Source organism: Mus caroli, chromosome 13 (assembly GCF_900094665.2).
Source record: "Mus caroli chromosome 13, CAROLI_EIJ_v1.1, whole genome shotgun sequence".
NCBI classification, from domain to species: Eukaryota; Metazoa; Chordata; class Mammalia; order Rodentia; family Muridae; genus Mus; species Mus caroli.
In genome coordinates, this window is record NC_034582.1 from 68,261,673 (window position 1) to 68,289,515 (window position 27,843).

Consider the following 27,843-nt stretch of genomic DNA (forward strand, 5'->3'; position numbering starts at 1 on the left):
CTAAGCACTGAGAGAATAAAGGTCTCTACATACCAATATTAGAACATTCTCCTTCCCAAAGCAACAATGAGAGACAATCCTGACTTCAGCAGCTGCTTCAGCATGGTAACCTCTTAGAGACACAACCATGGAAGGACCCTGGGGTGCTACATAAAGTCAGCTTACACTCCATGGCTTAGAACAAGTGTAAGATGGTCTCCATAGATTAACCCTGAGGAGGGACAGGTCTGGGCATGGGGGCTCTAGGAAACCTTACCTTTTCAGTTTCTCAAGCTGTAACAGATTTCATGGCATATAGCCCATTGGCCCAACCCCATCCTTTCCTCTTGTTCTTCTCCCCTTGATAAGAATCGTGTGATATTGTCTCACCCCACCCCACCCCCATAGGCATGCACAAGCCAAACTGACCCTTGAAGACCGATTCAAAAGTTCCCATTTGGACTGTGGTGAGATGAGGCGTTTGTCCACATATCTTTCATTCATGGACTGGGGAGCAACAACAGACTGCTAATGAGTGCTCAGCTCTGTAGTACAACTTTTCTAAAAGCATTGTGTTGACATTTTCATAGAATAAGGACATGGTAAAGAGATCTAGTTCAGACTTCACTGTGACTGACCACATTTTTGTGCCAACCTTGATTTGGATGGCCCCTGAAATGCTTGTTTTATTTTTCTGTTTTTCCCATAAGCGTGTGTTTGTAGTGTTATTATTGTTGGATATGACACACACCTGTATTACTGACACTCAGGGAGTTGAGGCAGGATCACTTGAGCTCAGGAGTTCTAGGCTAGCCTATGAAACATAGATGCCCATCTGAAAAACAGAAACAAAACAGCAGTCAGTGGAGCCAAGCTTCCAGCAAACCAGTTAGAGCTGAATTGATGCTCTGAAGAAGAGAAAATGCAGAGAGGGTACTGAACAAATAATGTCTGGGCAAACCTCAAACATGAAAATGGAAGAGGTGGAAATCCAGAGAACTCTGAGGGAAAATAAAACACAACTCCAGGTCATCACCGTACTCATCAGACTGCTGAGATGCAGCCACAGAGAAAAATCTTAAAATAGCCTAAAACGATGAATGACACATAAAGCACAGAGAAGACGAAGCTGAGTTTGTCTTGTAGGAACAACTTGAGAAGACCTAAACCACTGCAATGAATGCATTCTGCTAACTTAGAATTTGCTACCCAGTTCAGATCCAAAAAGGGTTTCACAAAGTTCAACACAAAACAGTAGCAGGAGTGGCTAAGGGGGACACACTGATAGGAATTCAGAAAAGTAGGGAATGCTCACTCATATGGGGACATTACAAAATGTACTTTCATGTTGCTTAAATCATTTTAATTGGCAACCACATCAAGCTAAATAATGCTTTGAGATTCATAACATTTGGAGATTATGTCTACACTAGCAGAGAAGGCACCAATTACATCCCAATTGCTAGATTCTCATAGAATCATGAGTCACAATGGCAGAGACAGGTTCTGAGAGTGTGTCCTTGTGTAAACAGTATGCTGTACAAACTAAATTGGCTGCAATATCACTAGGCAGTGTTGTCCCATAAGACAACTATCACATATGTGGTCCAGTGATGACCAAAGCATCTTTTAGCATTTTGCAAATGAAGCTCAAATCAAATATGACTAAGCTCACGCAGTACAAATCAAAGGTACACTGGGATAGTTTAAAAGATACATACTTGTACTGGCTAGTTTTGTGTCAGCTTGACACAGCTGGAGTTATCACAGAGAAAGGAGCTTCAGTTGAGGAAATGCCTCCATGAGATCCAACTGTAAGGCAATTTCTCAATTAGTGATCAAGGGGGAAAGGCCCCTTGTGGGTGGGACCATCTCTGGGCTGGTAGTCTTGGGTTCTATAAGAGAGTAGGCTGAGCAAGCCAGTAAAGAACATCCCTCCATGCCCTCTGCATCAGCTCCTGCTCCCTGACCTGCTTGAGTTCCAGTCCTGACTTCTTTCAGTGATGAACAGCAATGTGGAAATGTAAGCTGAATAAACCCTTTCCTCCCCAGTTTGCTTCTTGGTCATGATGTTTGTGCAGGAATAGAAACCCTGACTAAGACAATACTATAAACCCTAAAAGTTGTAAACCAAACACATGTGTTTCCATTAAGCCGTCGTAGAACAAGAAGTACTCAACCCAAGCCACGTAACTATAATCCCAGCCTTTGAAAAACGGGATCAGGAATTCAAGGTTAGCCTCATCTATATGTAAGATTATAGCCTGTTTGGGCTGCATGAGACTTTGTTTCCAAAAAAGCAAACAGGCAAAAACAAACACAAGAGAAGGCAGATGTAAAATGAAGGAGGGGTAGATGGGTCAAGTAGAAAGTAGCATAGGAAACAAGTCAAGTATAGGAGAAGAGGTGGTAGTAACCAGATCATGCAGAAGGACTCCGGGCCATCTCCTCACAGTGGCTTAGGTAGGCCTTCCTCTGCTCTGGAGCAGTGGCAGAGTTGCCGCTTTAAGGAGGCGATCAGTCACCTTTAAGGACTGAAAAGCTGAACAGTCTTCTTAAGTCAGAAGCCAGTGGCTTCATCTTACACCTCTCTTCCTTCCCTTGCTACTCATACTGGATCTGATGATTTGCCCAACTTGGAAGAAACGTCTCTTCTGAAGGGTTTCACAGATACCCCATCTTCCGAGAAAGGACCGCATAGGCTGGCCATCCCTGTGCTTACAAAAGGAACAATTAAGAAACTTAATTCCATAAGCAAATACAACCTTTCCAAGCCCCAAGAGGATGATTTTATCTTACTGTTTTCTTATATCTCATCAAATAACTTCCAAGGGCTCAAAAATCCAAAGATGTAAAAAAGGAACTGAGCTCTGTTTGCCAAGCCATGAGGATTAAATAATGACATTCAAAGAGATTTTTGTGCCCTAAGTACTTTTTATTGGTTTTCATAGATGGTTTAATGTGCAAGATGAAGCAAACAGAGATGGGAGTGGTATCAGCATGGATTAAGGTGGCAGTTGTGAGGGAGGGGTACTGAGAGAACAGGACAAGGTAACCTATCTAAGGAGAGGCCAAGTTAGTCAGTGCCAGGACTTCTAAGTCCAGAACTAGTACATATTCCTTAGGTGCTGTTTGGGAAGTCAGGGAGTCACCAGCCTCGGGATCTATAAAAGTGCATGGCGGCATTCACTCACATACTTCCTGAGCTGTTCAATGTTGATGAAGTCGTGGGTATGAGACTGTTGTGTCAGTGACAAACTATGTAAATGAGAATGATTGTTTCCATGTTGACCACTAAGAAGTAAGCCAGTTCCAGTGATCTCCAAACATGGCAAGCTATAGCAGAACAGCAGCCCCATCCAGAGCCTTGCCCTGGTTCTGGATGGGGGAGAATCCAGTGGGAGTCAGTTGCTGCCAGCATGTTGGGGTAGAAGGCTGGAGCATGACAGGTCCCCGAGGATTTCCTACACAGACACTGCTTCCTATATGGGTAGGGATACTTGAGGTCCTTTCCTCTACCTCCTTCCCTGCAGGGTTTATAACCTCTACCACTGTCTGTCTCTGGGATAGCTCCTGGGGTGCAGCCCCTCCCAAAAAAAGCCTCTCCCTGGCCTCATGTCTCTAAGAACAGCTTTCTAAAGCAGGCCTGTTACAAGAAGGCTCCCTTTTACTGGCTTCATCGTTGCTGGTGGACAACTTCTACTCGTTTTCCACTTCAGTTTCTTCTAGTCTGTTTTTATTTGATTCTGATGCTTGACCAGGGTTTCATGTGTAGTCAGCAAGTGCTACTCCCTCCCTCCTCTTCTTTGTTTTTTTTGAGGCAGGGTCTCATTTTGCCCAAGTGGACCTAAATCTCAGCATGTAGCTGGCCTGGTTTTGAATGCCTTCTCATCCTGCCTCTACCTCCCAAGAGTAGCTTACAAGTGTGCACCACCATGCCCAGCTATATTCTTATTTTTGAGACTGTTTTCTATGCTGGTTTCTTTGGGGAACTACACTAAGGTAGCTTCATTATTGGCATACATTTCTCAGTTCAGGCCCATATCTCCTAAGTAGCAGAACTAAGCAGATCTCAAACAAACCCCTCGAAAAGACTGATGCCCACTAAACGGGACTTCTAAAATAGCTCCTGTAATCCTGAGCATTTACAAGGCGGCAGACCTCCTATAAGGGAGTAAATATGAAAACGCGCCTGTTCAAATGCTAGGTCGGTGGATAGAAGCAATTTCCTCAGAAAGCTGAAGGCACCAAAGGTTATATTTGTTAGCATTTCAGTGTTTGCCAAACTCAGCTACAGTGGAGACCACAGATTCCCTATTTCCCAGTGTATTGAGATTCAAAATTCAACAGCCCCTCTCTAACTATGGCTCGCTCACGGTCGTGTCCCAACAACAACAACCCCCACCCCTATCCCACCCCCGCCTCACACGTGCAAGTACTATCACAGCTGCCAGCCTAGCAGGGCTGCCATCTTAAGGTCGAGGTCGCGCTTTGGCTGTGTACACACGCAAGCGCCCTCACCCAATGGCCCTGGCCTTGCTATGGGTGCGTGAGTTGAGATGATGCTCTGAACCCTGAGGTGAAGGCCGCTGGAACAGTGAAAAAAGCTAACACAGGGCTTTATCTAGTCCCTTCCTTTGGTGGTGGGATCTGAGCGTATGGTCGCACCACAATAAAGCCTTAACCTGTATAGTAGAATTCCAGTTGTAATCATGAAGAACTGAGATTGCCACCACCCACCTCACTGTCTGTGTCGACCACTGCAGGTAGGAGCGGTCAGGAACAGGCAAAGCCTTAAGTCCCTCCGCCTACCAAACCTTCAATACATCAAGGATAGACTTCTTTGCTTGCCACCTCGCCCCAGTCTAGACCACTGGGGATTCCCAGCTCAGGGCGAAAAAGGAGCCCGAGAAGCATTCTGTAGAGGGAAACCCTGCATGTGCGCGCCCCCTTCGTTACTCCAATACTTCCAGCAACCACTGAACTTGGCTGGGGAACACATCTGATCAGTAGTCCTCAAGCACCAGCTGTGGGACCATCAACGGAAAAGTACTATTGCTGCGACCCCGCCCCTTCCGCTACAAAGCTTGGTCCGCCTGAATCCCGCCCCTTCCTCCGTTCCCGGCCTCATCTTTTTCCGTCGTGGGCTCTCAGTGGCCGGGATCCTGGCTGTTTTCTAAGCACACCCTTGCATCTTGGTTCCCGCACGTGGGAGTCCCATCCCGACCTTGAGCACAATGACCCGCGCTCCTCGTTGCCCCGCGGTGCGCTCTCTGCTGCGCAGCCGATACCGGGAGGTGTGGCCGCTGGCAACCTTTGTGCGGCGCCTGGGGCCGGAGGGCAGGCGGCTTGTGCAGCCCGGGGACCCGAAGATCTACCGCACTTTGGTTGCCCAATGCCTAGTGTGCGTGCCCTGGGGCTCACAGCCTCCACCTGCCGACCTTTCCTTCCACCAGGTGGGCCTCCAGGCGGGATCCCCATGGGTCAGGGGCGGAAAGCCGGGAGGACGTGGGATAGTGCGTCTAGCTCATGTGTCAAGACCCTCTTCTCCTTACCAGGTGTCATCCCTGAAAGAGCTGGTGGCCAGGGTTGTGCAGAGACTCTGCGAGCGCAACGAGAGGAACGTGCTGGCTTTTGGCTTTGAGCTGCTTAACGAGGCCAGAGGCGGGCCTCCCATGGCCTTCACTAGTAGCGTGCGTAGCTACTTGCCCAACACTGTTATTGAGACCCTGCGTGTCAGTGGTGCATGGATGCTACTGTTGAGCCGAGTGGGTGACGACCTGCTGGTCTACCTGCTGGCACACTGTGCTCTTTACCTTCTGGTGCCCCCAAGCTGTGCCTACCAGGTGTGTGGGTCTCCCCTGTACCAAATTTGTGCCACCACGGATATCTGGCCCTCTGTGTCCGCTAGTTACAGGCCCACTCGACCCGTGGGCAGGAATGTCACAAACCTTAGGTTCTTACAACAGATCAAGAGCAGTAGTCACCAGGAAGCACCGAAACCCCTGGCCTTGCCATCGAGAGGTACGAAGAGGCATTCGAGTCTCACCAGTACAAGTGTGCCTTCAGCTAAGAAGGCCAGATGCTATCCTGCCCCGAGAGTGGAGGAGGGACCCCACAGGCAGGTGGTACCAACCCCATCAGGCAAATCATGGGTGCCAAGTCCTGCTTGGTCCCCCGAGGTGCCTACTGCAGACAAAAATTTGTCTTCTAAAGGAAAGGCGTCTAACCTGAGTCTCTCTGGGTCGCTGTGCTGTAAACACAAGCCCAGCTCCACATCTCTGCTGTCACCACCCCGCCAAAATGCCTTTCAACTCAGGCCATTTACTGAGACCAGACATTTCCTTTACTCCAGGGGAGATGGCCAAGAGCGTCTAAACCCCTCGTTCCTACTCAGCAACCTCCAGCCTAACTTGACTGGGGCCAGGAGACTGGTGGAGATCATCTTTCTGGGCTCAAGGCCTAGGACATCAGGACCACTCTGCAGGACACACCGTCTATCGCGTCGATACTGGCAGATGCGGCCCCTGTTCCAACAGCTGCTGGTGAACCATGCAGAGTGCCAATATGTCAGACTCCTCAGGTCACATTGCAGCTTTCGAACAGCAAACCGACAGGTGACAGATGCCTTGAACACCAGCCCAACGCACCTCATGGATTTGCTCCGCCTGCACAGCAGTCCCTGGCAGGTATATGGTTTTCTTCGGGCCTGTCTCTGCAAGGTGGTGTCTGCTAGTCTCTGGGGTACCAGGCACAATGAGCGCCGCTTCTTTAAGAACTTAAAGAAGTTCATCTCGTTGGGGAAGTACGGCAAGTTATCCCTGCAGGAACTGATGTGGAAGATGAAAGTAGAGGATTGCCACTGGCTCCGCAGCAGCCCAGGTGAGCATGGCTGGTCTCCAGCTGAGTGCATTAGGGGCCCAGAAAAGGGAGACAATGGGTGGCAGTAACCCAGGTCCCCAGTGGTGTGGTGGCTTTATGCAGTCCGTGGTTGGATGAGTCCCATCTTATGGTCTCTGACTCCAAACTCCCTCCAGCTCACCTTGCACAAACTAAGATTCTTGTCCAAGCCCTGGGCAGGTTCTCAGTGCTGGGGACATTGTGGTAAACAGATAAGCAGACTGGGAGCATGGTGGATAGGAGTTCTGGCACAGTGCACCAGAGAGAGTCTGGAAGCGCTAATGAGAGCTAATGTAAGGGCCCGTGGTTCACCAAAGAATGATAACCCCGGACTCAAATAGTATGCAGAAGCAAGGAGCGTTTCATGCACAGAAATCAAGCGGGGGGGGGGGTGGTGGCAGGGGGGTGTCTCTCATTCCAAGATGGAGAGACAACCAAGTATAGATTTAAAGGGGATAGGGGGCCTTTATCTTACTCCATCTCTAGGGGCATTCCATTACTGGGGCATGGGGTTGGAGGTTGGAAAGTGTTAATGGGGAGGTCTGGAAACTTGCTGCCCCATTGTCCTTGCTTCAGGCTAGGTAGCTGGGTAGCTTCTAATGGCAGGATAGTTTCTGACTAGCTGCCTAAAGTCTGGGGTGGTTTTTTTTTTTTTTTTCTAGTAACTTACTTGCCTGAACTTGCACAGTTTTTAGGCCTGATCTACTGGACTGCCAATTTGAAGCCTATTAAGGAGTCAACCTGTCTCACTACTCCAGGTTACCTATAATCCCCGTGTAGAATGGTACCTCACTGATAACAATGACAGACCAACATAGGAACCCACTGTCCTTGTGGGAAGTGGGGTGCCTGAGTTTCAAAGGTTTTTCTGGTCCTCCCAGTGTGCTTAAGCTATGGTCTTGCAGTGCTCCATCTACAAAGGGTAGGGTGAACGAAGGAAAGATAAATGAAAAAAACTGTTTCCTACAGTGAAGATCGCTGCCCCATCTTAGCTATGAGAAGGGACTGGGGAGTGGAGCCTGGTGCATAAAAGAGGATTGTTTGTGTTACTTGGAAGGCTGCAGAGCCTGAACTCCCTTGCCCTCCTTGCCTGGTTTTCTGGGTTTAATGTTGAAGTTGGCCCTCTGTAGTCACTACCTGACCCCTTCCCTTTCAGCCAACCCTCCGGTTACACCCTGTGCATGTATGGAAGGAGCCAAATGCCCTATCCTGCTCTCCCCTCCCCAAAATTCCTAGGATATTAACAACTTATGGGGAAAAGATGGTAGAGCCATGTTTACCCACCATGTACTTGGGAAGCTCCGAAGTAAGCTTTTAAAAGTACATGTCTGGCAGAGTATTGTGGCAGACACCTAACCCTCCCAGCACTTGGAAGCAGAGGTAGGTAGATCACTGAGTTCAAGGACACCTGGCCTACAAAGTCCAGGCCCGCCAGGGTTCTGCTAAATAGAGAAACCCTGTCTCGAAAACAAACAAACAAAAAACACCCTGGGAGTGATAGGGCACCCCTTTAATCCTAGCACTCTGGTGGCAGAGGCAGGCAGATCTCTAGAGTTTTGGGGCTAGCCTAGTCTACAGAGTGAATTCTAAGACAACCACAGCTACACTCAGAAACCTTATCCTGAAACAAACAGAACATTCCTGACTCTCCAGCTGCAGCACAGAGCCTGTGTGGCCAATGCAAGTCTTCCCACCTGCTGAGTGTTGACATGTCATTCCTTCAAGTCTCTCTGTCTCCCTTACCCACAGCTGTCAGTATCAGTTGCCCAGGGTTACCCCTAGAGGAAAGGAGATACTGCAGCCCCTCAGCATCCTGTCTCCTCAAGTAGCAGCTCTCCTTGTTCTGGACACAGGCTCCTTCCTGCTTAGACTGGACTTTGCCTGTCCTTGCCGTTTACATCCAGTTTTATGATTGCTTTCCAGACTTGTTGGAACATGTCTCTCTTCTGCTCCAAGAACCCCTTTGACCTTCAGTTTGTCTGTGGAAACTTAAGCATGCTCTCTGTTAGAGTTCTCCTTGGAATTTTATTTCTGTCTCTTCAGGTTCATTCTGGCTCACCACCACCACCACCACCACCACCACCACCACCCCAACATGATACATCATAGGTATTTGGCTACACGTTTCCTTCTGGATACTGCCTTAGCTGTACTTAGTCCTTCCGTACGTGGCCATTTTGATACCAGTGATTTTTTTTGATTTTTGTTTTGGAGACATCGATATATTCCAAATGTGTGAAGTATTTTGAATTTTCCTTTGAAATTGATTCTCAATTCTGTGTAGAAGTCTGCGTAATACCAGTTATTCAAAGGTGCTGCAAACTTGTACCTCTGCACAGGCAGTTTTTCTAAATGTTCACTGTATTTCTGAATCCTGAGAATTTTTTTGTGCCCACCATGTCAAATATATACAGGAAAAGTCCACATCCCTTCTGGTCATGAAATAAGGAGAGAGCTACTTTGGTTTCTCGCTAGTTGGCTGGGCTTATTTCTTCTTACTCTGGTGGTATTTACATGCAATGTTGTTAAGTGTATGTCCTAGTTACAGATTTTTATTCATTTTATGTTTATTTGTTTGAGACAAGATTTTAGCGCCAGGCAGTGGTGGCACACACCTTTAATCCCGGCACTTGGGAGGCAGAGGCAGGTGGGTTTCTGAGTTCGAGGCCAGCCTGATCTACAGAGTGAGTTCTAGGACAGCCAGGACTACACAGAGAAACCTGTCTTAAGAAAGAAAAAAAAAAAAGATTTTACTCTGCAGCCCTAACTGGCCTGTGACTTGTTTGTAGATATGACTGACCTTGACCTCACTGAGAGCTGCCCTTGCCTCCCATGTGCTGAGATTTAAGATATGAGCCACCACACCCAGCTGGAATTTTTATCTTTCTGATTAGAGAATCTTTGATTACCAGGGTATTAATTATGCAATTTTTTGAACGTAAAAGAGGTTTTTGTTGTTGTTGTTTAGGTAGGTTTCTTTCTAAATATCTCAAGCTGCCCTCAAATGTGCAACCAACCCTCTTTCCTCTCAGCTTCTGAGGAAGCCGGGACTAAGGAGTATCAATCTGCAGTTTCTCCTCTACTCACACTGAACCAGGCTTGCTTTGCTGATTCCCTGCTATGTCTTTTTTTTTTTTCTTTTTCCTTTAAGTTTTGCTTTTAAGATTTCTGAATTCTGGAGCTGAAGAGATGGCTCAGTGGGTAAGAACACTGACTGTTCTACCAGAGGTCCTGAGTTCAATTCCCAGCCACCACATGGTGGCTCACAGCCATCTGTAAAATGGGATCTGATGCCCTCTTCTGGTGTGTCTGAAGACAGCTACAGTGTACTCATATGCATAAATAAGTATTTTTTAAATTTTTTTTTAATTTCTGAATTCTTAGAATTTAGATGTATCTTTTCACAGTATGCAGGTGAATTTTTTTATATACTGTCCTGCCAGTTTGACAGTCCTCACTTAGCTGGGAAGCTTAGCTTCTCTCTCTCTCTCTCTCTCTCTCTCTCTCTCTCTCTCTCTCTCTCTCTCTCCCCCTCTCCCCCTCCCTACTTCCCTCCCTCCCTCCTTCCTTCCCTCCCTCCTTCCCTAAGAATATGTGAATGTGCTGTTTCTGTTATTTCCAGTTTGCTTTCGTTAGTTTTATGCGTATGTTTTGCTTGCATGTGCTCCTCTTGCATGCTTAGTAGCTTAGTAGCTTAGTAGCTGCAGAAGCCAGACAGAGCATCAGATCTCCCTGAGCTGGCCTGGCCTTACAGATGCTTGAAAGCCACCATGTGGATGCTGGGAATCGAACCCCAGTCCCCTGAAAGAAGCAGCCAGTATCTTAGCAGCTGAGCCATTTCTTTAGCCGGCTTGCTCTTTGTTGTTGTTTGTTTGTTTGTTTGTTTGTTTTTTGAGACAGGGTTTCTCTGTATAGCCCTGGCTGTCCTGGAACTCACTTTGTAGACCAGGCTGGCCTCGAACTCAGAACTCCACCTGCCTCTGCCTCCCAAGTGCTGGGATTAAAGGCAGCCGGTCTCTTGCTGCACCTCTGATGTCTTGCTATCTGAGTAACTTGCTGAACATGTTTTCATTCTGTCTTTACCTTCCAGCAGTAAGAACTTATGTGCGCTGTTCTCTGCCAGCAATCAACTGACATTCGAGCCTTAGCGTACTTGGAACTCTGATCAGCTTCTCTGGTAGCTCCTACCCCTCTGCTGATTTAGGTCTGGCTTCAGCCTCTCTATTCTCAAACTAAACATCATTCTTGTTTGTTTGTTTTTTTAAGGTCACTGCTTGTTTATAAAGTTTTAACCTTCCATGCCATTTCCTCCATATATTGATTTATTTTTAATCATCATTTTATGTGTATGAGTGTTTTGCCTGGATATATGTATGTACACCGTGACATGCCTGGTGCTGGAGCTGACCAGACTAGAGCTAGAGTTACAGGAGGTTGTAAGATACCACATGGACCTCTGCAACAGCAGCCAGTGCTCTTGACCACTGAGCCAGCTCTTCAGCCCTGTGTCGTCCTTTCTTTATTCATTCTGTCTTCTGGCTTGTACCTCCTCCTGGGATCCCCCTTCTCCTTCACAAGTTCCCTTCATATTCATCACTGCTGGAATCCCACCTTTTCCTAGATAAAGAGGCCCCTGTGGTATCTGGAGATACACAGAGTGTATACAGCTGTTATGGTGCACAGAACTCACATGTCCAGCATGGCAGCAGGAGCAGCCTCTTCTCTACTTTGTTCTAGACATCTCTGAACCGCACTGCTCAGTAGCAATGAGTGTGTGTAGTCAGTGACCCGGTAGTATAGTACCAGCCGCCACTGAGGTTTGTCTGTGTATGTGTGTGGAGGTCTGAGATTGACACCCAGTGTCTTCTTTAATCCCCTGGAGCTTGCTGATTCAGTTAAAGTTCATCTGTCTTTACCTCCATAGTATTGGAACTGCAGGCACTTGTCACCACTCCTGGCTTTTAAAACATGGGTTCTGACAACTGAACTCGGTTTTCATGCCCCTCCAGCAAGCACTTTACCAACCGAGCCATGTCCTTATCCCCTATCTGAAGATATAATTTGATTTAGAGCTGATAGAAGCTAGGGTTTGCTAAGTCAATCTAGCCTAAAAGGATCACCGGTTCATCACAGAGGAGCTGCATCAGATACAGAGGTTGGTAGTGAGAGGCTGCTACTGGGGGATGAAGGATGCCTCAAGATGAAGGATGCCCTGTCAGTCAGCAGCATTTCATCTGTAGTTAGTAGGTCTGCAGGATCCAGACATGGCTTTGTCAGGGAACTTTAGTTTACAGCATAAAGAAAGCACACACACAAAGGTTAAACTAGCTTATTAATACATTTTATTAGAGCCCAGGATGTCAAGAGCAACACCCAATGGGCTCATTTTGGGACCTATGGCTTCCATGCTAGACATTGTGGATCTGAGGTGAGTCACGGAATGTTGACTATCTACTACTTTCAGGGAAGGACTGTGTCCCCGCTGCAGAGCACCGTCTGAGGGAGAGGATCCTGGCTACGTTCCTGTTCTGGCTGATGGACACATACGTGGTACAGCTGCTTAGGTCATTCTTTTACATCACAGAGAGCACATTCCAGAAGAACAGGCTCCTCTTCTACCGTAAGAGTGTGTGGAGCAAGCTGCAGAGCATTGGAATCAGGTACCACAAAGCATCTCTCAGGTATCACTGTCTCCTGGGTGCATACACAGAGGCACCGGTGCACAGTGTGTGGCACCTGTGGGCATGGACTTTGAGGGCATAGATTCCCTGTAGCCATGGACTGGAATCCCTGCTTTATTGCCTGTGAAATCATAAATTGGATCTGTACCATCTATAAGATCCTTAAGGTAGGAGAGCTTTTTTTATCAAACGGGAGCAGAACTGATGGATTCCACCTCATGTCTACCCCTGAAGGAAAGGAAGTGTCTCCTCACTGGGAAACCACAAGGGTCCACCCTGAGAAGTGGCAGGGCTCCGAGTGGCTGAGGTTCTGTGCTGATTGAGCTAGAGTTTTGTTGTCTCAGCAGAAGGTACAAAGGCCAAGCTGAGAGGGCAGTGGAGCAGCTAGGCAAGGCCTGCAAAGAGCAGACTACCATGTTAACTTTCTATTTTTTGTTTGTTTTTGTTTTTCAAGACAGGGTTTCTTTGTGTGGTCCTGGCTGTCCTGAAACTAGTTCCCTAGACCAGGCTGGCTTCAAACTCACAGAGAGCCACCTGCCTCTGCCTCCTGGGTGCTGGGATTAAAAGTGTGCACCACCACCACCCAGCTCCATGTTAGCTTTCTTGAGGTCCAGCCTTAGCTATGTATCATATATCACCCACCCATTGTGCTTATGGGATCCTTAGCAACCAACACAGGGCTTCCTGAGGGCAGGGCAGGGACACTTCTTGCTTTCAAACCTGTGTCTAAGCCAAGATATCCATAAGAGTCAGCGGATTGCTTCGAAAGTATCCTGGCCAATGGGACCCCCAAGAAGGGAACACCAAGGACAGACTACGGGACCAGATGTCCCAGGTGCCAACCCAGGCTTCGTGTCATGTACCCTGTCCAGACAGTTCTATGGGGTGTGTGGTTTGTGTGGATTGCTCTGGTCCTAGATGTAGCCCCATAGCATGGTCGGGTTATCAAGTGCTCTAAGTCCCCAACCACCCTGATGGGACGAGTCTCATGAACTTCCTGCACGCTCGTGTTATAACTCCACGGTGCTCTCCGTAACAGGCAACACCTTGAGAGAGTGCGGCTACGGGAGCTGACACAAGAGGAGGTCAGGCATCACCAGGACACCTGGCTAGCCATGCCCATCTGCAGACTGCGCTTCATCCCCAAGCCCAACGGTCTGCGGCCCATTGTGAACATGAGTTATAGCATGGGTACCAGAGCTTTGGGCAGAAGGAAGCAGGTGACTGGACTTGGCCCCTGTTCTGATGGTTGAGTCTATGCTCTGACTTAAGTAAGGGCTCATGAAGTTCTGAGGGCGGCTAGGTAACCTGGTGTTCCTGAGTCTAAAAACTCAGCATGTGGAAAGGTCTTAGAGATGGGAGATGGTCCCAAGACCCAGAGAGCTTGGGACACAAGCCCTGGAGATCCCTCAGGGACCCTGCCAGGTAGGGTCGGCACTATATGGCCTCTATGCTGGGGGGTGGGGGTAGGGGGACAAAGTAACCAGGGGGCAGCTGCCACCTGTCCCCATATCTAGATGTCAGTAACAGTTGTGACCCTTACCAGTGCCTGTGTGGTCATTAGTAATGCCCCAGAGGACAATGTGAAGCTGCTGATACCTCAGCTCAGCTGGAGGACCTCTGTGAGTGAAGGTGACCCTGAACCTGACTCTAGCCCAGTGGGCATGTTCTAGAAGGCACTACCCCTGGAGGAGGGTGAGAACAGGTTGAGGCAGGTTGGATGAAGGCCCCAAATACAGTCAATTGACTGAGTGAGATAGATCCTCTAAGACTCTGGCTCTATAGGAGCTCTGGCTGAGCTATAGGAGTCTATTCTGAGAAATCGGGGTGGTCAGGGAACAGTCTGCCAGGTCCCTTTCTAATGTGTCCTCTATGGCCCTGGCACAGGCCCAGCATTTCACCCAGCGTCTCAAGACTCTCTTCAGCATGCTCAACTATGAGCGGACAAAACATCCTCACCTTATGGGGTCTTCTGTACTGGGTATGAATGACATCTACAGGACCTGGCGGGCCTTCGTGCTGCGTGTGCGTGCTCTGGACCAGACACCCAGGATGTACTTTGTTAAGGTGGTCATTTGGACTCCTGTCTATCACATTTGCTCTCATGGTCTGGGCTCTAGGGACCTCCTTGGAGTAGGCAATGCTGGGTGACCCTGTTGCAGCCTCAAGTTGGTGATTGGGAGTGTTAGCCTGCTACCCTATACAGGCCAAAAATATTATGGCCCCCAGTTCTCTCAAGATCAGAAAGACCCCATGGTGGGTGGGTGTGTGTGTGGGGGGGGGTAATAACTAGCTCCCAGGACAGTCTTGAGCTCTATATGGGTTCCCTGGACAGTACATTACAACTTCTCTGGTCTCCACTCTGTTGGGAGACCCTTTGGATGCTGGGTCCTATTCAGAGAAGTAGCCAAGCCTGACTCTACCACCAGGGCCTGGATGCTTCAGCATCTGGGTTAGCCAGGGGTTCTTGTAGGCCTCAAGGGTCTTCAAAGATAATGTAAGCTTTCCTTGTCCTAGGGTACTGAATCTGGGGCAATGGGATAAAGAGAGGACTATAGGTCCACTATGCCCCAGGGTCTTTTGTCTGGAACGTGGGATGGGAATGTGCGGTAGTGGAGTGGAGAAGCGTGGAGTATCCTCCTGCGTCTCTCTATCTTCTGCAGGTTTTCTGTGGGCAGGTTGGAACCCAGGTGCCAAGGACAGAGCCAGCAGGACCCCTGTCCCTGGATCCAGCCATGCTTAATGGTACTTACATGTATCGTACAGGCAGATGTGGCCGGGGCCTACGATGCCATCCCCCAGGGTAAGCTTGTGGAGGTTGTTGCCAATATGATCAGGCACTCAGAGAGCACGTACTGTATCCGCCAGTATGCAGTGGTCCGGAGAGATAGCCAAGGCCAAGTCCACAAGTCCTTTAGGAGACAGGTAAGACCATAGTGGACTCTCGTCGAGACTGTGAGCATGTTGGTGACATGGGCCTGTTCACGTCATGGATATCTAGTATCTGTCAGTGACACTGGTGTGGCTGTGATAGGTCCACACTTGTGTCCATGGTGCCAGTGATCATTTGTCTGACCCAGCCTGCCTCCATCTATGGGAACTCCCAATGGAGTGTCGTCCCCTTCCAGGAGATAACCTGCAGCTATCCTCAGTCCCTGGGGCAACTTCATGATTTATGCATCCAGTGACCTCTTCAATAGGCAGATGGGGTCTGCAGGTTTAAAAATGGAAACGTTTGCACTTAGGCCTGGGAGAGGCACAACGTGACTTCCTTTGCTTCTCCCTGAGGCAGGACATACAAGGCTCACAGGCAAACCTCATGCATGTGTGTGCAGTGGCCACGCGCCTTCTGTGCCAAGGGCATACCCATCATCACTGCACCCAGGAGATTCCTTCCCTGGTTCGGCCAGAGCAACCACCATGCACCTGTGAGGACAACATGGCAGGAGTTAGTTTTCTCCATCCACCATGGGGATTCTGGGGATTGAACTAAGTCATTAGGTTTGGCCGTGGATGTCTTTACTTGTTGAGCCTTTGATGCGCCAGCCTTAGGTAAACACCTGAAGTTACACATTTCTCTTTAAGAGCTCTCAGTCGTGCCATGTACATTCTGGCATGTTGCCAGTTCTTTATCATCCTGTTCAAAAATCTTCGTTTGCTTATTTTAATTTTTGATAACCTCTTGGTTATTTGAAAGCGTGTTACTTAGTTATTTTGAAAGTGCAGGCATTGCATCTCTTTTCTAGGTTAATTCTTGTGCTCTAACTCCTCTGACTTTACTCCTGACACTACCGAAAACCCACTTGGCACATGGGATTTTTGTTTATTTTGTGCTATCACATGTTAATGGTACATAAGTTTCATTATGATAGCTTCATAAGTGTGCATAGTGCATGTTGACCATATTCACACATGGAGTCTAACATAGGAAATTTTTTAAAGTTTGAGGCCAATGTGTGCTTTCAACCTATGAGAGAATAAGGCAGAAGGATTGTAAGTTTGAGGCCAGCCAGGGCCACATAGAGACAGCAGTGTTCATGCCTACCTCACACCTAGCATACTTGGCCTTGTTCCTGTGCTGTATCAGTAGATGCTGCTATATTCCTTCTGGTGACATCCTGTCTTGCAGACACAGGTCTTGGTGGCCACTCTGATAAAAGTCAGGCCTCCTAGAGAGTCCGTTGCAGAAGATGAACGAGCCATCTCCTCCCTACCCCTGTCAGCTCTTCCTCCTGGCCACACATAGTCTCTGGAGAAATCAGGGTGATGCTTGTGTGGCGATCATTGGTAACCACAATTAAGGAGATGCCTGGCCTGAGGAAAGCTGACTGTGGCGCCTCCTGCTGGGGTGCTGGAGTCTCTTTCCCACACAAGACTCTGCAATGGCATGGTCCCACAGTGTTCTGTTGTTGGGCTGTACCTGTCCTGGCCAAAAATCCATGTGCCCCTCTGGTTCCCCTCAAGCATTCACCTCTTCTTTGCTACAGGTCACCACCCTCTCTGACCTCCAGCCATACATGGGCCAGTTCCTTAAGCATCTGCAGGACTCAGATGCCAGTGCACTGAGGAACTCCGTTGTCATCGAGCAGGTCCTTGGGCCACGCCTGGGGGAGCGTTCCACCTTTAGTTGGCTATTTGCTTAGTGCGGGAATGTGACCAACATGCTCCTTGGTGGTGGGACCCATGAGCAAGAGGAGCAGGACTGGTAGCAGTCCTCATGACGTAACCATAACCCTCCCACTTAGGCGGGCATGCTAAGAGTTGCTTAGAAGTGCCCTCTTGTCTCCCATACCTAAGCTGAACTGGTAAAGATATCTCCTTCCTCAGTTTTGACCTCACGATCCAGGGACAGTTCACCTGCTCTTGGAGGACAAGTTGGACAAGTTGATCTGTGATCCCCATCTTGGCCCATTATTATGTCAGAAGCTGTGTTTCCATAAGCCACACACACAGATCTCCCCATGCACGAGTCAGTGGTTCTATAGAACCTTCTTTGATACATATTCTACCTTTGGGACGGCCATACTCACTGAGACTTTTAGACGATTGCCGTTTGGCTCATTGGGGTACTGTGTAAGCTTCGAGGTTCCAGACCTAGTGCTGTGGGAACAGAAAAGGTTACACCACTGCTTTGTAAGTTGCATACCCTGACACCTTGAGTCAAATTCAGCCTAGTCATTCAGTTACACTTGACCCTGGCTCCACCCCAACTTTATCATAAATACTCGGGCTTAAATGGGCATCTGGTGGCAGCCTGGGTGCAACATTCAGCATCCTCATGCCTGTCTGTCTACATGCTTTTCTAGAGCATCTCTATGAATGAGAGCAGTAGCAGCCTGTTCGACTTCTTCCTGCACTTCCTGCGTCACAGTGTTGTAAAGATTGGTGACAGGTGGGCACAGGCATGGGGCAAGTGTGCAGAGGGTGGGCAGAGGCAGGGCAGGTGCGGGTAGGTAGAGGCTATCCTGGCTGCTGAGCAAGGTGCCTGCTGACTGGCTGCAGCACTTAGAACTCTGAGTGTCTGCCTCCTCCTCATTCCTCCTTCCCTGCTCCTCCTCATAGAATCGTCTTGGCCTTCTGCTTGCTGGCTTTTAGGCCACAGAGCTGTCTACCCATGGGGCTTTAGGAGCCCCTGGATAAGCACAGCTCCAGTGAAGTTAATGATTTTGTGTGCCTCGAGCTCATGTTACCATTTCGTCAAGGTGCAGCCGGGCATGGGGCACACGAAGCACCAAAGAAGAGAATACAGTGCCCGTGGCTGAATCTGCCCAAGACTACCATGAGTTACAAGTCAGGCTAGGCACTCTTTTTTTTTTTTTTTTTTTTTTTTAATTGCAGACGCACAGAATGGTTTGATGTGTGTAGTTCTATAAACACATATACTGACACAAATGCTGCTCCTAAAGATTAAAAAAAAAATCACATGATCATCTCAATAGATTCAGTAAAGGCTTTTGACAATAGAACTCAGAGGCTGTGTAGCTTGACATTTGCTAAATATGTAACACACTGTAAAATAATTCAGTTTATAACCCATTTTCAAGGAGAAGAAAAAAATCAACAAACAGGTACTCTTTCAAAAGCACTGCTGTGGTGAAGAGAGCCCAGACTGGCTCTATGCTGGAGCTGCCTAACAGCCCACCAGCCTGCAAAGGCCTGTTTTGTGTGTCTGGATCAGATGTGAGGTTGAGTACTTGAGCATTTGGTTGGACCTTCTGTACCCAAAGTCCCCACCTGTGAGACTGGTACAACAGTACTTGGCTCCTTTTTGCTGAGCTGATAGGAGCGCCAATACTGAACAGAATTCCAGGGTTATTAGAGGTGAAGTCAGGCAAGACAAAGAATATCTGATTATCTAAATTCACGTATTAGGATGTAATTGGAAATGTTAAATGGGCATGCTGGGACACCACAAGCTATGAGTGTGCAACTGAGTGTCTTCTCACAAACACAGCCAAGGGTGGGGCCGACTCCTGAGAGCACTGAGCACAGACTCATGGGTCTATGTCCATGTGGCAGGAAACTTAACCTACTCAGGTGGTTCTGCTTGATGCACTTAAAAGTCAAATCCATGTGCACAGTGCCTCTGAGCTTCCTGCCTGTTACTCTAGTGGAGAAGATCTGAGCAAATGTGAGGGGTGCCTCCCTGGGTGACCTTGTCCTGACCATCTGGTGACACCCACCCCGGCCAGCACCTGCGTGTCTGCACCTGCATGTATGTTTGGTTCCATTGTGTTCTCTGAGAAGGCACTCACTTTTTTCACACGGCTGTCACCAAGAATGTTCCTTCACTAACAAATCTGCTATGAATTGTCCCAGATAAATATTCAGGAGGCTGATTGCTTGTTATTCGTAGGATAGCCTTGGAGTCGGTGGACAGGGATGTGGTCTGCACCACCCCAGGTTGTAGCAAGAGTGGGGAATGGAAGAGATCAGGGTAGTACTTCGTTTGTTATCTTCTTAGGTCTTAGCAGATGGTAGATACCACTGTTTGTGTATGTGGCCTGTGAGCAGGTTCACCAAAGGTGTCTGTTTATTCATGCACACATGGGGAGGGATGTCAGATACAAGTGTGAAACCCATCACGGCTGCTGCTTCTGACCATATCCATCACCACCACCAGGTGCTATACGCAGTGCCAGGGCATCCCCCAGGGCTCCAGCCTATCCACCCTGCTCTGCAGTCTGTGTTTCGGAGACATGGAGAACAAGCTGTTTGCTGAGGTGCAGCGGGATGGGTAAATGTTTTTTCCTTTTACTGCTCCCGGGGGCTGGGTCACTGAGTGGGTGTCACATCTGGTTTATGTTCGAGACCCAAAGGCCATTGCCTTCGCTTCATGAAAAGCTGTGAAGCATCCTAGAGCCATTCTTGTTAGGACAGCAAAACTGTCGTTCTCTTCTTTTGAAGAATCACTTTGTTTTGTCTATGTGCATTCCTAGACTTAAAGTGTTCTAAGCTGGCTCACTTAAAGGTAGATGCTCTGTGAGACCTCTTGATGTGTCTTTTATTTAGGTTGCTTTTACGTTTTATTGATGACTTTCTGTTGGTGACGCCTCACTTGGACCAAGCAAAAGCCTTCCTCAGGTAAGGACCATCATGTCTGGGTTTCTACTATATTATCAAGGTGTGTGTGTGTGTTTACATCTGTGTATAAGATATAAAATATGCTAAGGCAGCACATTTAACTGGTTAGTAATTTTGCATGCCTGGGGCTCATATATGGTCACCAAGACCAAGTGGCAGTGGCACCTCACCTGTGCATCCAGGCATGGGACACCTGTAGCACCAAGGAAGAGAGTCTGATGCTCATAGCTGATCCAGCTTGGTCTCACCAAGCATGCAGTGAGAGACCAGGTCAGTGTCAGTATTTAAAGAATCTCCAAATAGGACAGCAGGCATTAGCTCCCATCCCTCCCAGCTGAGTCCACAGAAGGGCTGTTTGCCAAGGCCTGCGGCACAGAGCCCTCCTGGGAGATGTGTTGTCCCTGAGAACATTCCTGAAAAGTTGGACACTTCACATCACACCACGAACAAGCACTGGGTGAACAGGTTCTGTGGAGTCGCTTTTCTTTATGGGATTGTTAGGAAGAGACTAGAGAATTTGGATTGACTAAACATTGGTGTCTTGAGGCACTGCTATTGCACGAGGAGTGATCACTTCTCTTACATAATATTCATACCAGTGGGTTATAGCGTGTATTCTAGGCTGTGTTTATAGTATATACAGGTTAGGCCAAGGATTTGGGCACATCTGGTTGTAAAGTTAATTTCTGTGGCTCAAACTAGAATCAGGTCCTGCAGCCTAGCTTCAGAGCAGCAACCATACATTGAGGTTCTAAGGAGGCACTGCAGAGTTGGAGGTTTCTTCAGATCAGCTATTACAGAAGAGGCTCCCTCCAGGTACTGTGAAGTTTGTAGGCTTCTTTTTAGGATAATTGACAAGAGACGAGAAACCCAAAAGTGGTTAATGAAATCGAGCCCTAAGAAGTTGTCACCACTGAGATACTGGTGTTTCCAGTGCTCTGTGCAGACTGCCTATACTTGTAGCACAGAATCTCAGAGCCCAATAGGCCTTGCTTCTCAAGGTCAGGAAGCCAGCCCCAATGAAGGCCCCACCACATCTGTAGCACTTAGGAGCTAAGTGGCCATAGGCTGCTGCCACTGGGGACAGAGGACACTGCTGCTGTTGAGGAAATTTCCAGAAGTCAGTTTTGCCCCTAAGATCTTGTCAGGGCAATGTCAGAATGCCCTGGGTGAATGTCAGGGCAACCACGAGGGGCTGCTAGGTGGTCTTGTCCATGGACACCTGTAAGGAAAGACTTACTGCAGGGTCTGACCAGTCACAAGGATGTAGAGCTCACAGGCAATGGATGACATCAAGTAGACACACTCATGGTACAGGAACCAGACTGCTGCTATGAGTTCACACCTCGGGGGATAGTGGAGGGGGCTACACCTCTGCCTTCAACTTCCTGGAAGATGTATCCATAGGCCAGCAGTCTATCGTTTAGCATTTGCTGATAGGGGAAGCAGTGCACATCTACAAGCATCTCAAAGTAGCTACAAGAAAATCGGCTTTGGGGGTCACAGGAAGAGGATTCACTGCTTAACATAGATGTTAAGATATGACCCACAGAGTCATGTGAAACTTTCCACTTGTCTGAGGCCTGGCCAGAGGGCCTTATTGATCCATTGCTTACACAGAAGACGGGAGCTAGGCTACAGTCCAGAGCAAGAGGGCCTGGTGTTCCATCAGGATACCCACAAGCCTCTGCTCTCTCTGGTCCCAGAGCACCTCTGAGAACTTCTGTGGCATATGCTGGGTGCTTCCAGGCTCCCATAACATGTTCCTTCTCTTTTATCCAGCACCCTGGTCCGTGGCGTTCCTGAGTATGGGTGCATGATAAACTTGCAGAAGACAGTGGTGAACTTCCCTGTGGAGACTGGTGCCCTGGGTGGTGCAGCTCCATACCAGCTGCCTGCTCACTGCCTGTTTCCCTGGTGTGGCTTGCTGCTGGACACTCAGACGTTGGAGGTGTTCTGTGACTACTCAGGGTAAGCACACTGAGGTGCCATGAGGTCATGGGAGCAGATGGTCCTGTGGGTACTACATTCTGTTTCCTACTTCTAGACACAAGTGACCGTGAGGCCTGAAGTGATAGAGGCCAAAAGGTGTTCCCGTTCTTCGTGGAGATGGGCATGGGCAATATGAGAGCATCCTCAGCCTTGTCCCAAGTCTCCTGCAGACCATGGAGCCAAGGCCCTCCTCTGTCTGAAGTACAGAGACTGGGAAGGGATGGGAGTTGGTCTCTACCTACCAAGAACTCACAGCCCAGATGTTGTCTCAGTGTTGATAGGACAGATGTGAGATAGGCACAGGTGAAAAGAGCTGGACCATTTCTTTTTATGAGGGAAAAGTATGAATATTCTGACTTTCCAGTAGGAGACTGATAACCCGCCGTGTTGACAGCTGTCTGTTCTAAGCTCCGGGTCTCCACTGTGCTCTTTGGAGGGTCACATTGTAAGGGAAAAGTTGGGTGCAGATAAGCCATCTGTACAGTGCCCTCACAGGCCTGGGCTCCTCAGCCTCCCTGCCTTTGTATGCTGAATCCATCCAGTCCCTGGGATTGAGCTCTAACTTCTTGACTTCACCCTCTGCCTCCCGGGCCCACTTTTGCTGCCCCAGCCCCCAGCTCAGTGCTGAGCACACCAACTTACCGGCTCCAGCCCCTGGCATTCTTCAGTGTCATGGAGTCATGGGTAAATCAATCAAAGAAGAATTTCCCCTTTGAGCGAACTGCTAGAGCCTGAAAACATACCCTTAGGAAGCCAGCCTGGCCTTGGACAAGGGCCATGAGAGACCATATGTAGACCATAAGGTTGCTGCTTCCAGAGTCCATGTTAAGAGTGGCTGTGAGCTCACCCTCTGAGGCTTCGGTGTGGATGCATCAGCTCTTCCTTCTGCCTGAGCCAGGGACAGCGTGTCTGGAGGTCAGCCAGAGTGACTAGCAACATCCTAAAGGGAAAACACAGTGATAGGAATTTCTTTTTTCTCATCACATACAAAATGTGATGAGAAGTGACAAAATACCACAGAGTGTCGTGAAGCACGGCACCCCTTCCTCTGGCCCCCACCCACACTCACCGGCATGCATTCACACACATATAAAAATAAGAAACCTGACAGAGGTGACTGTACCTGTCGCTTGTATTCATCTTTGAGGAATGATGCAAAGTCACTGGATGACAAGAAGGCAACACCCCTTTATCCTATCCTGCACATGTCCCATCTGTTGTCCCAAAGTGACCAAGATGCATCCTGCAGTCTGCAGGTGGTTGGACACCACTGTAGGCAATCCCTTATTGTTTGCTGTCACCAAACTCTGGCTGGAGATAATATGCTCCAATCACAGCCTTGTGTTGGGAAGGTGCTCTGTCAGGCTGCAGTCACATTTAAAGAAGCACACACAGGGTTGTGACTTCCTATAGATTCACAATTCCTTCTGAACTGAATTTTCACAGCTTATTTGCCACCAATGAGCAAAGATGTCTGGTAATCCCATGCCTGGATAAGATGTATGTTGTTCACTACATCTGGTTGGGTTTGGCTGTCCAGGGCTTCTGGTGGTGCTGTAAGCAAGTCCCAAGAGCCTGAATGGGTTCCATGTATGAAGGTCCAACCGCATATAAGCCTGCCGAGTGTGGCAGAGAGGGACAAGAGGTGGAAGGGCACTGGTGTTGGTCTCTCAGGAGGAGCTTAGTGTGGGAATCACACAGAATACCTTTGTGCTGCAGTTATGCCCAGACCTCAATTAAGACGAGCCTCACCTTCCAGAGTGTCTTCAAGGCTGGGAAGACCATGCGGAACAAGCTCCTGTCGGTCTTGCGGTTGAAGTGTCACGGGCTATTTCTAGACTTGCAGGTGAGCAAACAGGCAGCTACCTCACGTGTTGGATCTTAGGATAGATCCTGTTCTCTGTGTGTGTGTGTGGGGGGGGTGTTCATGGATATGCACATGTGTGTACAGCGCAAGCTGTGTATGTGAGGAACATGTGTACACGTGTGTACAGGCGCAAGCCATGTATGTGAGGAACATGTAGAAAAGTGGATGTGTACTGAGGATCCCTGAGCATTCACCCTGCTCATCCCCATCACTTTCCAATCCTGACATCCGCTCCCACAGAGTAAAAGGTTCCCTGGATCCTGACCTTGGCATTGGACTCTTAGGCCATGACTGCTGAGGTCTCTGTCCAGCAGGGGCCACTGTGGTAGGCTTTGGCCTCAGCTCTCTCCTGCTTCCTCCCCATGAGGGCCTGGCATGATTTTTGGGGGGGAGTTTCCCCACAAGTGGCTTTCTCATCCTATTTGACAACAACACAGAAAGTATTCATTTGTGATCTCAGGGACATTGCTGATGGTTCTCTTTCTCTTGGGACTCCAGGTGAACAGCCTCCAGACAGTCTGCATCAATATATACAAGATCTTCCTGCTTCAGGCCTACAGGTGAGTCATGGGCTATGCCACCACTAGAGGGAGGCACAGACCAGAAATGCTGGCCATGCTGTCTGCTGGGGTTCTCAAGCTCAAGGTGGAGCTGCTCTTGGCTCCCCCTGGTTGGGTGGCTGAAATGCAGTCAGGAAAAGGCAGCATTTAGTTGGGTCTCCGCACAACCCCATATTTGTAAGGTAAGAACCTCTTCTGGTCTCGCTGTGCTGAGAGAGCACATGTAACCTTATGTGCCAACCAGAGCCTGTGGTCTTGAGACAGGAGGGGATGTTGGCATAAGGACCCCCCCCCCCAAGAAAAGCACCACAGAAGGAATTGGATGAGAAAGGGAAGCAGGGGGACTCAGAGCCCCAGAAAGCAGAGAACCAGAGCTATTGCTGATAGTGTCACCAGTCTTGCACCAGAAGGCACAACAAGCACCCAGCTGAAAGTATTGTGGCCTCCATGGTGCCCTACACATTGGCTTATGCCTCTGGAACATTTTTGTCCTCGGTTCTATGTACCTGAAGTCAGGTGCACTAGGCCAGACCCATGTCATTCATTCATTACACAGTCACTACTCTACATAACCATAGGCACACAGCACACACAGGCCCTTTCTTCTGAGGTTTCCTGTAGGGGTGGAATTGGTTTCCCTGGATTCATGAAAGGAGAGCTGCCCTGCAGAGCTGTAGCAGAGGGCACCATTCTGCTGGGAGTTGGCAGATGGTCATGCCAACCACAGGTCGGATTTATGCCACTGTGGATCTGGCTGCCTCTAAGTAACCTCCCTGGTCACTGGGGCTGGGTGTGGCGAAGAGCTTGTGCTATGGAAGACACAATTTCGGTGTCAGGCAGTCTACCCCTGGTATGACATGATGTAGCAGGTGCACAGGGTACCTGGGAAGGGACTAGTTTCATGACATTATATAGGAATGAAGACATGTACACACACACACACACACACATGCTTGTGTGTTCACTTGTAGTTGTAATTCCATTTGTAAATGCAAATGTGTGGTGCACATGAATCTCTGTTTATAATTCACATGTATGCATAGACAAGAGCTTGCACTTGTGTGTGTGTACACTTACCAGGGCCTCTTCCTGTCCACTGTGGCTCCTGCCCAGGTTCCATGCATGTGTGATTCAGCTTCCCTTTGACCAGCATGTTAGGAAGAACCTCACATTCTTTCTGGGCATCATCGCCAGCCAAGCATCCTGCTGCTATGCTATCCTGAAGGTCAAGAATCCAGGTGCGTAGATGGCCAAGGGCCAGCATTCTCATGGCGGGCGGGGGGAGGGGGGGCATCATGGACTCACTCAGGAGCTAGTGTAACCAACCATCCTTCCTGGGCCTCAGCCCTAGCAGGTTAGGGGGTTGTTGAGAGCTCCTTGGAGGTCATGAGGGTCTGTGGCCAGCTGGGTTCTGCAGCCTCTGTCTGATCCCCCAGGAATGACACTAAAGGCCAAGGGTGCCTCTGGCTCCTTTCCTCCTGAAGCCGCACATTGGCTCTGCTACCAGGCCTTCCTGCTCAAGCTGGCTGCTCATTCTGTCATCTACAAATGTCTCCTGGGACCTCTGAGGACAGGTGAGTGAGTGAGCTCCTTCCCCTCAAACAGTGAGTGCCTAGGTGAACCCAAAGCTAGACGGTAGATTCCATGCCCATCTCCTGGAGAGGGGCCCACTCAGACAGCCCCCAGGTGAGTGGAGCTAGGACCATAGATTCCTTCTCCTTCTTGCTCCCTCTGTTCTGACTCATGTCAGAAGAGGTCCATAGGGTGACATGTGTCATTCAAGATCCCTGCCTGGTCCCTTCACACCTCTGCTTGGCCGCTTCCTAGATGCAGGGGATGAGGGTGGGGGTCCTCATGTTCCTGTCTTGCTTCTGTTTCTAGATTGTCAAGCTTGAGGTCTTTGTATGCCCACTATGGTGGTGGTGGGGTGGTGGTGGTGGTGGTGGTGGTGGTGGTGGTGGTGGTGGCAGTGGTGTGTTCCTGGGTAGGACTCCTGCTTACACATGGCCAGGACTTGACCCAAGCAGGCTAAGGAACTACCTCACCCCTTTGGAATGAAAGTTGAGTACATCTTGTGTTGCAGCCCAAAAACAGCTGTGCCGGAAGCTCCCAGAGGTGACAATGACCATCCTTAAAGCTGCAGCTGACCCAGCCCTAAGCACAGACTTTCAGACCATTTTGGACTAACCCTGTCTCCTTCCGCTAGATGAACATGGGCATTGTAGCCTCAGCACTCCTGGATCCACGTCACAAGAGGGACTGGTCAATTGTGAGACTAGGTCATCCTCCAAACCTCTGTGTCATGGGTGGTAGTGTGGGAGATTGTCCCAGTGCCTTGTTTCCTGTAACAGGCTTGATTTCTTTCCTGATGCCCTCAGGGAGGCAGATCCCATCCCTTTTAGTGGCAGGGATCCACTAGCACCAGCACCATGAGGAGTGCACCCAGTGCACATGGGCCCTGGGACAGTGGACAGGTGTGAGATTCCTGGGCCCTGGAGTCTTTTCACACCTAACCATGGAGCCTGTCCCAGTACATCAGAGAGTCTCGGAGATGAAAAAGGACATCGAGCCAGTGACCTAAATTACAGCCTGAATATACTCTGAATTCATGTGACTGCCTTAGCTACTTCTCTACTGCTGTGTGGTAAAACACCAAGCCAACTTATAAAAGCAGGATTTTCCTACTGGAGCAGCAGCTGAGAGTTTACATCTTGATCTATAAGCACGAGAGAGAGAGAGAGAGAGAGAGAAAGAGAGAGAGAGAGTGCTACTGGGATATTTTGTATCTTTAATTTTCAGTGATAGTGGATATTCCATGACTTCTCTGAAGCTAAGATTCCTTGGCGGCATTTGACAGTAACCATAGTGGGTACCTACTGAGATCACTGTAAAGATAAAATAGGGGGAAGTGTATTTGTACTGAACCGGAAAAACATACAAATAAAGAGTAAATCATGGAATTGTCTGTCATACTAATTTGATCTACCACTCAAAAAGACTTCTTATATGTTTTCTGATTTCCCATCCTCTGTAGATCTTGATTGTTCTATAACTGTGTAGATTAGGCTGGCCTCAAACTCACCTGGATCCACCTGCCCCTGTCTCCCTAGATCTGGGGTTAAAGGTATATGCCACTATTCCCCAGCCTGCTTCCTGAATTACTAACCATTGATTCCACGTTTTTCACCCTTGAGCACGAAGCCCCATTCAAACTACTGGCCCATATCTTTTGCATAAACTAATGTTTTCCCACTTTAACCTGATCCTTTCCTCAAGTTTT

General features: G+C 48.8%; 1 protein-coding gene across 5 annotated transcripts; it reads left to right on the top strand.

Moving 5' to 3' along the window:
* The first annotated feature begins 5,096 nt into the window (after positions 1 to 5,096).
* On the top strand, positions 5,097 to 27,639 carry Tert (telomerase reverse transcriptase). Of its 5 annotated transcripts, XM_029468548.1 has the most exons (17): positions 5,097 to 5,435; positions 5,538 to 5,825; positions 6,335 to 6,861; positions 12,344 to 12,539; positions 13,600 to 13,780; positions 14,448 to 14,627; positions 15,327 to 15,485; positions 17,048 to 17,149; positions 17,867 to 17,952; positions 19,684 to 19,797; positions 20,073 to 20,144; positions 21,927 to 22,115; positions 23,856 to 23,982; positions 24,502 to 24,563; positions 25,677 to 25,801; positions 26,000 to 26,137; positions 26,647 to 27,523. In XM_029468548.1, the coding sequence occupies exons 3-17, from the start codon at positions 6,498 to 6,500 to the stop codon at positions 26,748 to 26,750; spliced, it is 2,199 nt and encodes a 732-aa protein (XP_029324408.1). In that variant the 5' UTR covers positions 5,097 to 5,435; positions 5,538 to 5,825; positions 6,335 to 6,497; the 3' UTR covers positions 26,751 to 27,523. The 5 variants fall into 5 exon arrangements, with proteins under 5 accessions (XP_029324408.1, XP_021035745.1, XP_029324407.1 ...); XM_021180086.2 differs by having other exon boundaries at positions 5,538 to 6,861; XM_029468547.1 differs by having other exon boundaries at positions 5,128 to 5,435; positions 5,538 to 6,861; positions 25,644 to 25,801; positions 26,647 to 27,639.
* The last annotated feature ends 204 nt before the right edge of the window (positions 27,640 to 27,843 follow it).